Source organism: Streptopelia decaocto, assembly GCF_964273445.1.
Source record: "Streptopelia decaocto genome assembly, chromosome: 2".
In the NCBI taxonomy this organism is placed as follows: Eukaryota; Metazoa; Chordata; class Aves; order Columbiformes; family Columbidae; genus Streptopelia; species Streptopelia decaocto.
In genome coordinates, this window is record NC_138655.1 from 147,002,361 (window position 1) to 147,015,381 (window position 13,021).

Consider the following 13,021-nt stretch of genomic DNA (forward strand, 5'->3'; position numbering starts at 1 on the left):
AGCTCCCTGAGCAAACTACCAGTGAGAGAGGACACATGGTAAGTCAGTCAAACCCTCCTGACACCCTGGCTTGATCCACAGGTTCCCCAAAGGATCTTCAAATTAGTTGCTTTGTGGGGAACCAAGGCTGGGGAGTGAGCCCTGCTGCCCTTCCATCACTCGTGGCACTTCAGGCATGCCTGTAGCACACAGAATAAGCATTTTTTTACAGTAAATTGTACCTCGCAATTCAAACTTGACAGCTGTCAATGAAATATGCTGCTCAAAACTGATCTCAAGCACATTGCCCTCTGTTAGTCTGCTCATGTTCCCTTGGCCAGGATGTTTATAATATTCAGGGAGTCTCTCATGTTACTTACTGCAGTAATGTGGCTCCACGAATAAAAGCCATTTCCAGTCTGTCGGTATCACGTATAACAAATGAGATCTGCTAAATGCGCCTGTCACCAGTGGTAGGAACAGAAGAAACAGAATTGCGCATGTTGCTGTAATGATTCTAAGTTATAATGAATGATATTTTTGTATGTGTGCAAATGAGTGTCTGATAGCTGGTGCCAGAGTGGGAGATATGGCTTGGCTGATCTCACTGTTTTTGTAATTTCTAAACAGAAACAAGAATTAGAAAATTACTTTGTGGTGGAGTGCAAATATGTATAACATAAGTGTAAAGACTGCGGTGCAGCACACGTGTATCTATCTTATACATATGCAAATGGCAAGACTCGCAGTAAAAAACCATTATAAAGTGTGATGGCATCAGCACTAATTAGCTTGAGATCCAGTCTGTTCCTCTCTGCCAAAGTAAACTGGGGTTATCTCAATCTCAGATTTCATATTTCCTCCTTTCTCTTTCAGAGGAGGAATGTCTCTGTCACAAGGTATTATGTCCTGAACTGAAAATGACTTTAAAGACTCACAAAACATTTCCAATTAAAATTCTAAAGTAATTTTTGCAATTAACTTACTATCTACACATCATCCAGCAGCTTTAACAGTAGCTGTGGACCCAAATATTTAAAGCATTTTGCCCATAAATGGGAAACAGCGTGCAAACTCTGCAGAAAACAAAGCTTATAAAATGTAATGAGAAAAGAAAGCAGAAAACTTAATTAGCAAAGAAATTTTAACTATGGGGCACATTGTTTTCAGGACAAACATGTGAAGGAAAACTGTCCAAGCTAAACATGACCCACAGGAGCTGTGTCAGAGACTGGTGGTGGAACATCACTTTGTGCTTCCATTCAAGTGAACTTGAAGCTGATTTTTGAAAAGACACTGTGGAAGGACGGTAGCATTACCGCAGGGTGTATCTGCTGACGGCTCTGACCATGGGTCTGCTGTCTCACAATGGATGTGACATCAGTTTGGAAGATCCCAGGGAGGCGCAGAAGCCCTGCAAGCTGCACAGTCCATCCCAGGCCGTGCAGGTGCTGTGGACCCGGTGGGTTGCAGACCACAGTGACACTGCTTTCAGCCCAGTTGCTGTTACCTCCACGCCTCATCAAGCCCAAACACAGGTTTTTCATAACCTTGGAAAAAAACCAAACCAAAACAAAACAAAACCCCCCAAAACCCCACAAAACCGGCTGCAGTGAAACTTCTGGCATCCCGCGTGTTGCAACACTTTTGCATCCTCGCACAGCCCGGAGCGGCGGGGCAGGGCTGGCAGCGGGGCCGCGTCGAGGGGCCGGCGGCAGCGCCGGGAGCGCGGGGTGGCGAGCGCAGACGGGCAGGGTTCGGCCGCCTCTCCCTTTGACTCTGCCTTTCATCCTGCAGAGAGGGGTTTGTACTGCTGTTTATTCATTAAACACGGCTCCGCCAAGCTCGCAGCCAGAGCCGCTGCATTTGCTTATGAAACTCGGCGCTGCCGCCTCCATAAGGGGATGATTTCGAGGGATGTCGGCGGAGCTCACCCTGGCGCCCCCGGAGAGCCCCCAGACCACTACAGCGAGTCAGGCCGCTCCGCGCCGCCAGCGATCTCTATCTGTGCAGAGCCCCGGGGAGCCCGGGGCCGGGGACCTGCACTTAGTGCCCATTATCGAATTAAGCGGGGCTGGCAGCCTGCGCGGTCGCAGCTCCCGGAGCCGGAGCCGCCCGGGGGCGCCGGGGGCGGAGCGCACGTCACGTCACGTCGCGCCGCGGGGCGGGGCCGCCGGCGGCGGGGCGGGGCGGACCTGCCCGCGGCGCGCCCCGCGCTCCTCCGAGCGGCACAGCCAATGGGGCGGGGCGGGCGGGCCCGCGCCCGGGCCGGCAGTATTTATTGAGCGGGGGGCGCCGGCGCCGTGTCAGTGAGGCAGCGCTGCCGGGGCTGGGTGGGCTCGGTGCTGCTGGGGACGGAGCCGCCGTCTGGAAGCGGGGAGGGGAAGGCAGGGAGCCACGGCCATCCGCCCTGCCCGCCGCAGCGGTGGCCGCGCCACGGCTCTGCCCGCGGGCGAGCGGCTCCTCGGTGCTCCGCCGGGGCAGGGGCGGGCGGCGGCTCGGCCGTGCCTGCGCTGCGGGCTGTGGTGAGCGGCGTCGCGCCGTGGGGCGGGCGGGCGGGTAAATGGATCGCCATTCCAGCTACATCTTCATCTGGCTGCAACTGGAGCTGTGCGCCATGGCCGTCCTGCTCACCAGAGGTGAGGCCGCGGCGAGGGACGGGGGAGGCTGAGGGGGAGCTGGCGCCTCGGGGGAGCCGCGCCTGGGGAAACCGGACGCCCGAGGGGACCTGGTGCCTGAGGGCACGAGGGTGCGGGGCCTGAGGGCGGCCGGGCCCGGAGGAGCCGTTCAGGCGGCGGCGGGGTCAGCGGGGCCGAGGCCGGCGGGTCGCGGCGGGGCCCGCGCTGTCTCGGGAACTCCTCACCGAGCCTTTGTCGGCGGCGGCGGGGGCTGCGCCGGCCCGGCCCTCCCGTCCCACCTGGCCGCCGGTGCCAGCCAGCCCCGGCGCGCTGCCCTGTCAGCCGCCCGCGGAGCGCCCGCCGTCCCGCCGGGCAGAGGCGGCCCTGGGGCCGCCCGTGGTCGCCGTGCTCCGGGGAGGGGGTTAAAGGACAAGTTAGCGCTGCGATGATGTGCGACGGTATTTATTTATTTTGGGAGGCAGGCTGTAATTAACCCTAAATAACAGCCCTTGCAGCGTGCAGGGGGGAGCCTGCTGGCCCCATCAAAACGTGCAGAACAGGGAGTGACTGAGTGATGTGAAGTCGCAGATACTGAAACTATGTGGCTGATAATGATATAATTAGGGGATCACAGACTTCTGGCTGCTGTTGACTTCAAAAGGTTTAAGAGAAGCCTGCAGTCTCTCCTGTAGCCATCTTGACTAAAAGCAGACATTTTTCTTTAGTAGCTACATACAGTAACAAGAAAGAGGAGGGAACAGAAGTGCATTGTTCACTGTTTCAAAATACTAAATACCCTTTCTGGCCTTTTGCATAGCACAGGAAGAAACTTTATGAATTGACAGAAACACTGTTTTAATACAGTAATACAGACTTCATTCTGTTTCACCAAAAACGTGGCGTTAATTAAAATGCAGTTGAATTAACCTGATGACTAGCCTGTCACATTTTGTTTGTAAGGTTGTCTTAGATCAATAAAATGTAGCATTTTAAGCGGGATTGTATAAACAGTTAAAATCTAAGTATGTGTATTGTTTCACTTTCCTGCCGAGCTGTGCAAAGACTCATGGAAGGACTGTCAGCTCTGGTGGTGTTCCTTGTTTGCATCTCATTTTTAACTCTCATACAGTGAGAAACCAATGAAAATTATATTTTTCAGAGAGGCTAGGGGAAGACCTCACATAGAATGCTTAGAAAATTATTATTGAGTCCTTTTTTCCATAGCATGCTGGATGACAATGTGTGCGAATTAACGAAAAATTAGGTTACTTGGTCTAAAAGCCCAGGAGAATTGGACTGGAGACAGTGAGACACTCCGTCATTTGGCTTCTATTAAGCAGAGTTATTAAAGACCAGCAGGAACTTAAAGGCTTGGAGCCTGCAGTAGCATTTTGGGGAAAGTATTAAGGTAGGCTGAAGAGAGGAAACTAACTTGGTTGGGACGATTTGTAACATTTAGGTGTGGGGTGGGAGGAAGCATTGTAAGAATGGGTGGCAGTAGGCAAGCCTGTAGATTGATTTTTGGAATGCAAGCTATAGAAGGAAGATGTCTGACAATTCAGTTGACTTTGAAAGCCTTGGTGCCACTGTGTTGGCAAGTACACCAGGCACATTAGAAGTAGTTTTAAGTCCATTCTTCTGAGGATGGCTCCAAAGCCTGGCTTCCTCCTGAACCTTGGATCGATGGCACATTGAATTATGTTTGAGTTGCAACTTGCTTAGAAAGAGTAATTTTTCCATACACCACAGGTTGTGTATAACTCGTACCAGAGTAGTTTGGAGAGCACAAAATGTAGAGTTTTATGAAGGGAACTTTTTTATCGCTTCCTTCAGAAATTTTTGAGGTTTCCTGAGAGATTTTTCATAGAGCTGGTAGAGGATTTTCAGTTTAAGTGTTTTCCCCTTTTGACCGCATGTTGCATTGCAGGCAGAACTGGGGAGGGGCAACGGGGAGCTTTTAGCCTCACAATTTCACCCGGTTTAATAGCTTCACATTTGAGTTGAGAGACATTGACTCTGGCGGAAAGATTAACTACAAACTGTAGTGTTTCTGTTCTTTAATACTGATAAAAAGTCCTTTTTACATGGATGGCTACTTAAAGAATTTCTCTCTTTCTGGAGAAATTGCAAATAGTTGCCCAGTTTTACACAGTAAAAACCTTCCTGACTGGGATGGTAATGGTTCTAGCTGATAGCTTTATAAGGTGTTAGTTAAACCTTTTAAATTTTGACACAGTATTGAGAGGTAATAAACAATTCAGCAGTTCTGATTTTTTTGTTTGTTTGTCAATCAAATATTTAAACCTAGTATTTTTGTTGTGTGCTTAGGCTCAGTTGAAATAAGTGTTACATATATAAAAGTAGGATGTTGTTCCTGTATTAATGGTTTAAAACATAGATGCAACTTTCTTATAGTATGAAAGGTGCCTATTGCTTTTAAAGCTGGGATTTCATTTTAGATGTGGTTTAACGCAACTGCTGACAGCGAGTGGAAGTAGCTATAAAATGGTCTTGTTAGTTATTTACCTTGGAAAAAAAGCCACTGTGACCTTCCTTACATACCTTCCCCCTACACCGTTTCAGTGAAATGTTCGTGCTTTATTTCAAAGTGTTATAGTACTAGTAATTAAAACAGGTGCCTCACGGCATTTGCAGGGATTAAGGTTACATGGAGGTAGGCACTGTACAGGGATGGGAAGGAAACAACCACTGCTCTCCTGGATTTACAGTCTAGAGGAGTATCTCAAAAGCAGCACTGAGTTTGGTTGTGCAATGCTTGTGGCTAAAAAGAATACATAGTGTGGTGTCCTTAAAGGAGCAAATTCTCACCTTTCTTGCACAATTTTTATTTTTTTAGGTGAAATCAGATGCTACTGTGATGCTGCACACTGTGTCGCAACTGGCTATATGTGCAAATCTGAGCTTAGTGCCTGCTTCTCCAGACTGCTCGATCCTCAGAATACACATTCTCCACTTACTCATGGCTGCTTGGACTCTATTGCAAGCACAGCTGATATCTGCCAAGCCAAACAAGCACAAAACCACTCTGGCACCACTGCCGTGTCCACATTGGAATGCTGTCATGAAGATATGTGCAATTACAGAGGACTACATGACGTCTTATCTCCTTCCAGAGGTGATACTTCAGGTAGGACAAGAAAGCTTTGGGGAAATATCTCACTTGTCCATCAGGCTGGTGACAGTGGGGGGAAAAAAATACCCAAACTTGTATGTCTGCTATTGATTTAGTTGTGAATGTCAGCAGAGACACCAGTGGGAGAAGTGGGTGGCTGGATGCAGGGGAACATCCTGGCTGAGTAGCTTTTTTTTTTGTCTGCATTGATATTAGAGGTCTGTGTTGCCAATTTGACATTGCTTCTGAGAAGCAATGGTAGGGGTGTGTTCCTAGTTAAATCAAGTCTCAGGGTTAGAATTTCCATGTCATAACCAACCTTAGAAACTCATATTTAGAGGAATATTTACTGTAGATACTGCAGAGTGTGTAACTGTGTCTCCTTAAACTTATCAGTGTGGTGTTTAAGGGAGGTGCTTATATATAAACCAGTTCTTGATACTGAAATAAGCTTCACATCTTTACCCTTCACAGGACAAGGGAGCAGATATCAACACGACAGCAGCAGGAATCTCATCACCAAGGTGCAGGAATTGACCTCTTCAAAAGAGTTGTGGTTCAGGGCAGCTGTAATTGCTGTTCCTATAGCTGGTGGGCTGATCTTGGTGCTCCTTATCATGTTGGCCTTGCGAATGCTCAGGAGTGAAAATAAGAGACTGCAAGATCAACGACAGCAAATGCTTTCCCGTTTGCACTATAGTTTTCATGGACATCATTCAAAAAAAGGGCAGGTGGCAAAATTGGACTTGGAATGCATGGTGCCTGTGACTGGTCATGAGAACTGCTGCATGACCTGTGATAAAATGAGACATTCAGACCTCAGCAATGATAAAATTCTTTCGCTAGTCCACTGGGGAATGTACAGCGGACATGGGAAGCTGGAATTTGTATGACCAATTATTTTTTAATCTCAGCTAAACTTACTCTCTGAACTCTTGAAGGCCTTTGGGTTCTGCTGGACAGGAGCACTTTATCTTAAAAACTCTCATAAATCATCTTTGAGAAACAAAGGACCTCTGCAAACAGAATCTTGGATATTTCTTCTGAAGGATTCCAAAAGTTGTCTTATTTGCACAGAGTAAAATACACTCAAATGTATTGTTTGCTTTAAAGTTATGAGAGCAAAAATTAGAAGTTGTAAACACTGTCACCAGGGTTATCTGAACTGTAGGGAGCTGAGAACTGAGTTATTATAATAAACCGTATGCAAGCTCCTATGTTTCCTGACTTACTGTAAAGATTTTTTAAATATATATATATTTTGTCTGAAACTTGCTTGTGACTTTTTGTTTTGGAAAAAAAAAATTGGGGGAGGCATGGCAGGAAACAAATCAGGGTGGTATGCATGGTAAGGTCATGCATAACAGAGTCTGAAAACAAGAGTCTGTTTACCTATTCTGTGAGGGGAAATTAATTGGTTATTTCAGAGAGAAGGTGGCAGCTACAGTGTTTAATACTTCAAGTAACAGTGAACCCACATCCTCAGTTCTTGGTTAAAGCATTTTGCTCATAACCTGAGCGAATTCTTCTGCAGCTTTGTGTGATAACTATTTCTTTCCCTCTGTTAATGAAGTGCTTCCTTTCTCTGTGCAAAACACATCAGAAAGTGTCTAATTCTGTGTAGATGGTTTTCCTCCCTTGTCTCACAAATCTTGTGATCTTTTTTTCTTTTGTACTTTTTGCTCTCAGAATTTTCGTGGGGGTGGGAGGGGAGGGAAACCCCAAAACCACAAAGCCTATTTTGCTGTATATATATAATTTTTTTTTTTCTGATAACCCCTCTGGGCACAGTGGAAAACATCTGCCTTGCTCTTTTGTAGTGTAACTCAGTATCACATGCTGCTACTTTTGTGTGGGACTGAAGAATCAACAGTGTATTCACTTTAATCTCTCGCTCCTCCTTTATGCTATTCTTGCATAGGTGGCTCTTCTTCCCTGCCAGTATTTGTGCACTTGGTTGTTTCTTCCTCCTTAAGCTAGTTGGCTTCACTTGATCATTTCATTTATTCATTGCCTAGTTGCTGCAAACAAACAAAGCCTCTGGATTATCCAAGGAGTGTGTTGTATTTATTTTTTTTTGCTTCATTAAGTGTTGTTGCAGTAGTTAAAATAGACTTGCTTAAAAGGCAGATGCCACACCATGGTGAAAGAAGGCTTCAAAAAGCTGCTGCAGGAGATAAAACTTGGCAAGAGTCTGGTATTCATCTATGTTTAAATAGCTTTAGAAATGCTTCTGCTTCCTGTCCTGGCTGTAAAGTTGAGCCCCCAGTGAAAAGGGGATGGCACAGACAGGGCTACAACCACCTTCACCAATGCTCTGACCTTGCATCCTGCTTACCGTGAAGGGTTGCTCTGGGATAGGCAGCAAGGAGAGCTGCAAGGGAAACTTGCCCCGCTAGGTGAGCTGGTGTTACTGAAAGCACACTTACATCGTGTGGTAGGCTTGCTGGGGATAAGCTGGTCACCTGGCCATGCCAATGCAGGCATTGATATTGTAAACTCACCCATACAGTAAAATGCTCAATGCCTAATCCATGCGGTGAGAGCCTTGGGAATGCTAAGGTCCTGCTGTGCCCACGTTTGCAATATTAAAGTGTAGTTGAGAAGTATTAGTTTCAGCTACATATCTCAGTCTGATGACTCTTCTTCCTTGGAGTGCCTGGAGAGTTGCTTTCAATGCAGAGAACTGTGTTCCCTGATTTCTACCTTTTTCTGCTGTTGAAGTTTAAGAAGTTACGTGGCTGCAACTGCTGCTGGAATCTGGCCTGTGGTCTTCTGGCTGACCTTTCAAGTGCTGCTTTCCTAGAAGAGCTCTGCCCTTCCTTTGCACTGATGTGAAAGTCTAAAGTCTAGGGCAGTTGTCTGCTCTGCCAAGTGTGTTATTTTTTGGGAATGGCTGGCTGGGAACTTGGTGCCAAAAGAGAGAAACCTGAAATACTGTCTGTCAGACGTAGCTGCACCAGTAGTTATGATGACTAGACAAGTTATTAATAGAAGATCTGATGGCTAAACCTTTCAAGTGCTTTCCCCAGAAATCTAAGGGAGCACATATAGTCATTCAAGCATCCTGTGACCTTCACCACTCATTTGCTGCTGATTTGAATACATAAGGGCCTATTTATGCTTGCCATTAAAAGGCTAGTAAGACCAGGATGCTCTAATTGGCCCCTTGCTGTGGAGATGCTTTAAAGAAGAAAAGAGATTGTTTGCCTTCCCCTGCAGTTCTGGGAGCTGGGCTGCTGAGTTGCCGCTGGCTGGGGTTAACAACTGCTCTCTCCTGGCACAGTACATATAGTTTAGGTATGGTAGCTGATATGGTCTGGAAGTTTCTGGGATGAAATCTGGATTTCCAGTTTATTTTAAAGCCCATATGTTCAGGAATCTATGTTATGAGCTCTAGTGTCTGGCAGCAGCTGTGCAAGTTAAGGAATGAGCCCCAAATCTTTCCACTGAAGCCACTGATTGCAGAGTCCGGAGCACGTCAGAGCTGTAGCTGTCTGCACCGCTAGTAAGTATTTCTGTAGCAGCTGCTTGTGTTACCTGCAGATCTCAGCAGCATCAGCTGTCCATTACACTTTTTAGAAAACTTGTATTCCTGCAACAGGGAGGAACCTTAGTGATATTCCATGGGCTGCCCGGCTGCTGGGTGCCATACCAGCGTGGAACAAGGCAGTTCCAGACACTCACTGCATGCGACCTAGAGAGGCAGGGAACAAACACAGCTGAAGAGCCTGCCCAGAGGCGGGAGAGGTGCGCGGTAAGGGATGGCTCTCCTTTTAAAACGCATTTGACTTAGGAGCCTGGATTTGTCATTGTGGTACTCACTCTCAGATTTCCCCTGCAGACAAAAACACTCCTTTCTTTGAAACCGCTGCAAGTCCTGGAGTGTGAGAAGGACAGCTCTCTCTATTTCTAACTGAAAAAGTCTCTCGGATTAGAATAACCAAAATCGAACATCCAAGATGTAATTTAGCATACCCATGCCTCTCTCTTTCCCTGATTCTTTCCTCAAAACAATAATGGTTGTGGCTTTTCTTATGTCTCTGCTCCTCGTGGCTTTGAGAGCCGCTGGGTTGGTATGTCTCCTCTTAACTCCTGCTGAACTGATTCTATTAAAACTCCCTTACTCCACAGGGGGCTTGACCTTTTTCTGAAATACCAAATGCGTCTGCTTTGGAAATCACAAACTTCTCCTCTAAAGAGCTTGTAAATCTGGTTTCAATATTGGGTGATTACAGGCTGTGCAGAGAGCTTGAAAGTAAGCAGCCGCTGCTGGTAGCAGTGCTGGAGCTGGACTGCCTGAGCTGCGACTCTCACTTTTTACCCCAGTGTGTGTTTAGCATAAAGCCACTGACGCCAGCAGATTCACCCTGGATTAGTGGTCGGGTGACTGGCCAGGCTCTGCTCACAGGACAGTTTACCTTCTCTTATCAGGACCCTGGAATCCAGTTTTTATTGTACAACCACTTGCTCTGTCGTAAATCCAGCAATCTCATTGCAAGTGGACGCTAGCCTGGATTCCAGTTTTTATTGTACAACCACTTGCTCTGTCGTAAATCCAGCAATCTCGTTGCAAGTGGATGCTACCCTGGAGGGCAAACACCCAGAAATGCCTGGAGAAAGAGTGAAGTTTTTCCTTAGGTGTAATCTGGTGCACCTTCCCTTGCTGCTGTCGTGATCATTAAAACGAGGTATGAACAGGGGAAATACATCACCAGGCTGCCTTTGTGGGATGGATGAGCCTGTTAGCTACCGCTCAGTGGGCTTCCACAGCAGATAAATGAAAGCAAAATTTGGCCTTCTCATTGAAAAGGAAGGGGATAAGAAGATCGCCTCCCAAGGAAAAAGGATCTATGGCCAAAGAAAGACCTCCATAATAGAGCACAAGTTGAGTGAATATAAGGAGGTCTCTGAAGGGGGCAAAATTGTCTTTATTTCTTTTTTTCAGATGCTTTCCCGCGTGGAGAACAATGGCAGCATGCTTGTTTTGTTCCAGTGGCCGGTCACTTTGCAGGAAAAAAACTCTTTCTTGTTTTGGCTCTAGGAGTTACTTGGGGAAATGGTATTTTGAATCCATCACTGTATTTTATTTCTGGAAAAAAAAAAAAGAAAAAAAGTTGTGGAGAGGTGCTGTAAAATCACAGTTATCTCTTGGGAGGGGCCCAGTGTCTCCAACATTATGAATTCTGGCTCCTTCTAAATAAACAACCAACCTCGTTTTCTTTGTTTCACCTCTAACCCTTGTCTGCAGCCTTTACAATCCCAGGGGGTGAATCCTGAAGTAAAACAAACTGCAAGGGAAGGAAGCCAGGAGGGAGCCGCAGTGCCTGCAGATTAACAAAGCCTTCTGCTCTCCAGCCAACCTTGACAAAAGGATTCAATCCTGAACTGACCTTCAGGGGGAAAAGCAAAACAAAAACCACCTTGACTTGAACTTTTGAGACTGTAGGAGTTTAATGCTCAGTTTGATGTCTCCTAAAGGGAGCAGGGAGTTAGAAATGCCAAACACCTGTCTCACAAACCCAAATCCTAACAAGTTATCAGGAAATCTGAGCCCTAAATAAAATGGCTTTGAAAAATGTAGGTTTTGCTCATCGGTGTTTCCAAGGCATCCATTGCTGCTAAAAGGGCCTAAAAATGTGGTTTTTCTTCCCCAGTGTGATTCTCTATGCAAATATATAACATCCAGTTAAGCAAATAGTGAGTCGCATTGAAACATCAATACTTAGATGCAACTTTTCACTGACTATTTCTGGCTGGAAGCAGGTCCTGCCCCACAGCCCAGCCCTGCTCTCTTCCCTGTAGGCAGGAGGCAAGAAAACAAGTCAGCCCTGACTCCATAAAAAAGGACATTGGCACTTTATTTTTTAAGAAGTTTTTATTAAAACTCGAATGTTAAAATATTTTTCTCTTTCTAGTTATCACACCGTTACAATACACCAATGACTGTGCAGCTGGGGAAAGTTAGTGAAATGTATTATTTCTCTCCCCTTGGCTATCAGCTGCGTTTAAAAAATACTGACTTAAGGCAGCTTGTTAAGAGCAGAACCTCTCCTTTAGTTGCTTTTCTACCCATTAGATTAAACTTTCAGGATAGTGTCTTTGGAGCAGCAGATGGATGAACGGTTGCCTTTCTTTTAATTACAGTTTGATTTTTAAAAGGAGAGCAACCCCAAAAAAGGTAGAAGTGGCATCACAATGAACTTTTAGCATCTGTCTGTGGCAGAGGCTCCGGATAGAGGGGGACCATCACCTAGGCTGTGCTGGTGGGGGTAGCCAGCGTGGCCACTGTGTACCAGGCTGGTCTCTGCTTTTGGGATTGTTTCACCCTAACAGCCTGTGGCTTGTAGTGGTAAATCCCTTCCTGTCACTTGAGAGGAAAATATTAGTGCAGTAAATCTCCTCCTGGCACTTGGCTGTGACAGCAGGGAGGGAGGAACAGTGCGGGCTCAGGGTCCTGCCCAGGCCGGACAGTGGGGATGCTTGTATTGGTGTGCAAATCAGGGCTTGTGTCAAGCAGGTTGCTTTGAAATGCTCAATTTGTTTAGTTCTGGCTGTGAAGTAGCTATTTCATCAGTGGAAGAAGATTTATTGACCAATTTTTTATGGCTATCAACAATGGCTTAGCTCCAGCAGGGTCCCCAGCATTTTTATGAAGTGCAGTGCGTTCCAGAGGCAGAGGTGTTTTATATTGTTCTGGTATTTTAACCCAGTGAACTAAGGCCTCTATCCTGCAAATACTTAAGGATGTGCATAATTCACTCCGGTCCCAAGGGGGGGTGTTTTGTCGCTGTGGCTGGCGGGGTTTTGCCGAACTCGACGCTGGGCACCTGCAGTCGCAGCGGGACGGTTGCTGGGGGGCTACGGCGGCCCCAGGGAGGTCCCTCCTGCCATGGCGTTTGCTTTGTTAAAGCCTGGTGAGGGGGGTTGAGAGTTAATGCTGCCAAGCTGGTGTTCAAGCACGCTACTAGTGGCCATTGGGCTGGTGTTTTCCCCACAGCTGTTGCCTGGCTGCTCTGGTGATGGGGGACTGAAGGGCCACGCTGGGCAGGATTTGGGGTGCAAGCTGACATGGATGTGTGTTAATCTCACCCGGCTCAGGAGCCTTGTCTTGGGCTGCAGCTGGTTCTTCCTGCAGACGGTGTGGGGAGAAGCACCCTGATAGTGTGAAGGAAATCGGGGCTGTGCTGCCAGGGTGCCAGGCTTGCTCTGCTGTACGGTGAGACTGTGCTCAGGAGGGGGGGTGTTTTAAAAGTTCTGAAGTCATACCTGGTTTAGCTTCCCAGACCCC

At 47.0% G+C, this 13,021-nt stretch overlaps 1 protein-coding gene across 1 annotated transcript; it reads left to right on the forward strand.

Annotated features, from left to right (window-relative positions):
- The first annotated feature begins 2,297 nt into the window (after window positions 1-2,297).
- BAMBI (BMP and activin membrane bound inhibitor) lies at window positions 2,298-7,001 on the forward strand. Its single transcript, XM_082045173.1, has 3 exons — window positions 2,298-2,618; window positions 5,455-5,745; window positions 6,205-7,001. Exons 1-3 carry the CDS (start codon window positions 2,543-2,545, stop codon window positions 6,621-6,623), a joined length of 786 nt encoding a protein of 261 aa, XP_081901299.1. The 5' UTR covers window positions 2,298-2,542; the 3' UTR covers window positions 6,624-7,001.
- Window positions 7,002-13,021: the final 6,020 nt, after the last annotated feature.

Excerpts from the sequence above, each read along its gene's own strand:
- BAMBI (XM_082045173.1), top strand. The coding sequence starts at position 2,543 with ATGGATCGCCATTCCAGCTACATCTTCATCTGGCTGCAACTGGAGCTG. Across the intron at positions 2,619-5,454 it reads GGCCGTCCTGCTCACCAGAG|GTGAAATCAGATGCTACTGT; the intron begins GTGAGGCCGCGG and ends TTATTTTTTTAG. Across the intron at positions 5,746-6,204 it reads TTCCAGAGGTGATACTTCAG|GACAAGGGAGCAGATATCAA; the intron begins GTAGGACAAGAA and ends TACCCTTCACAG.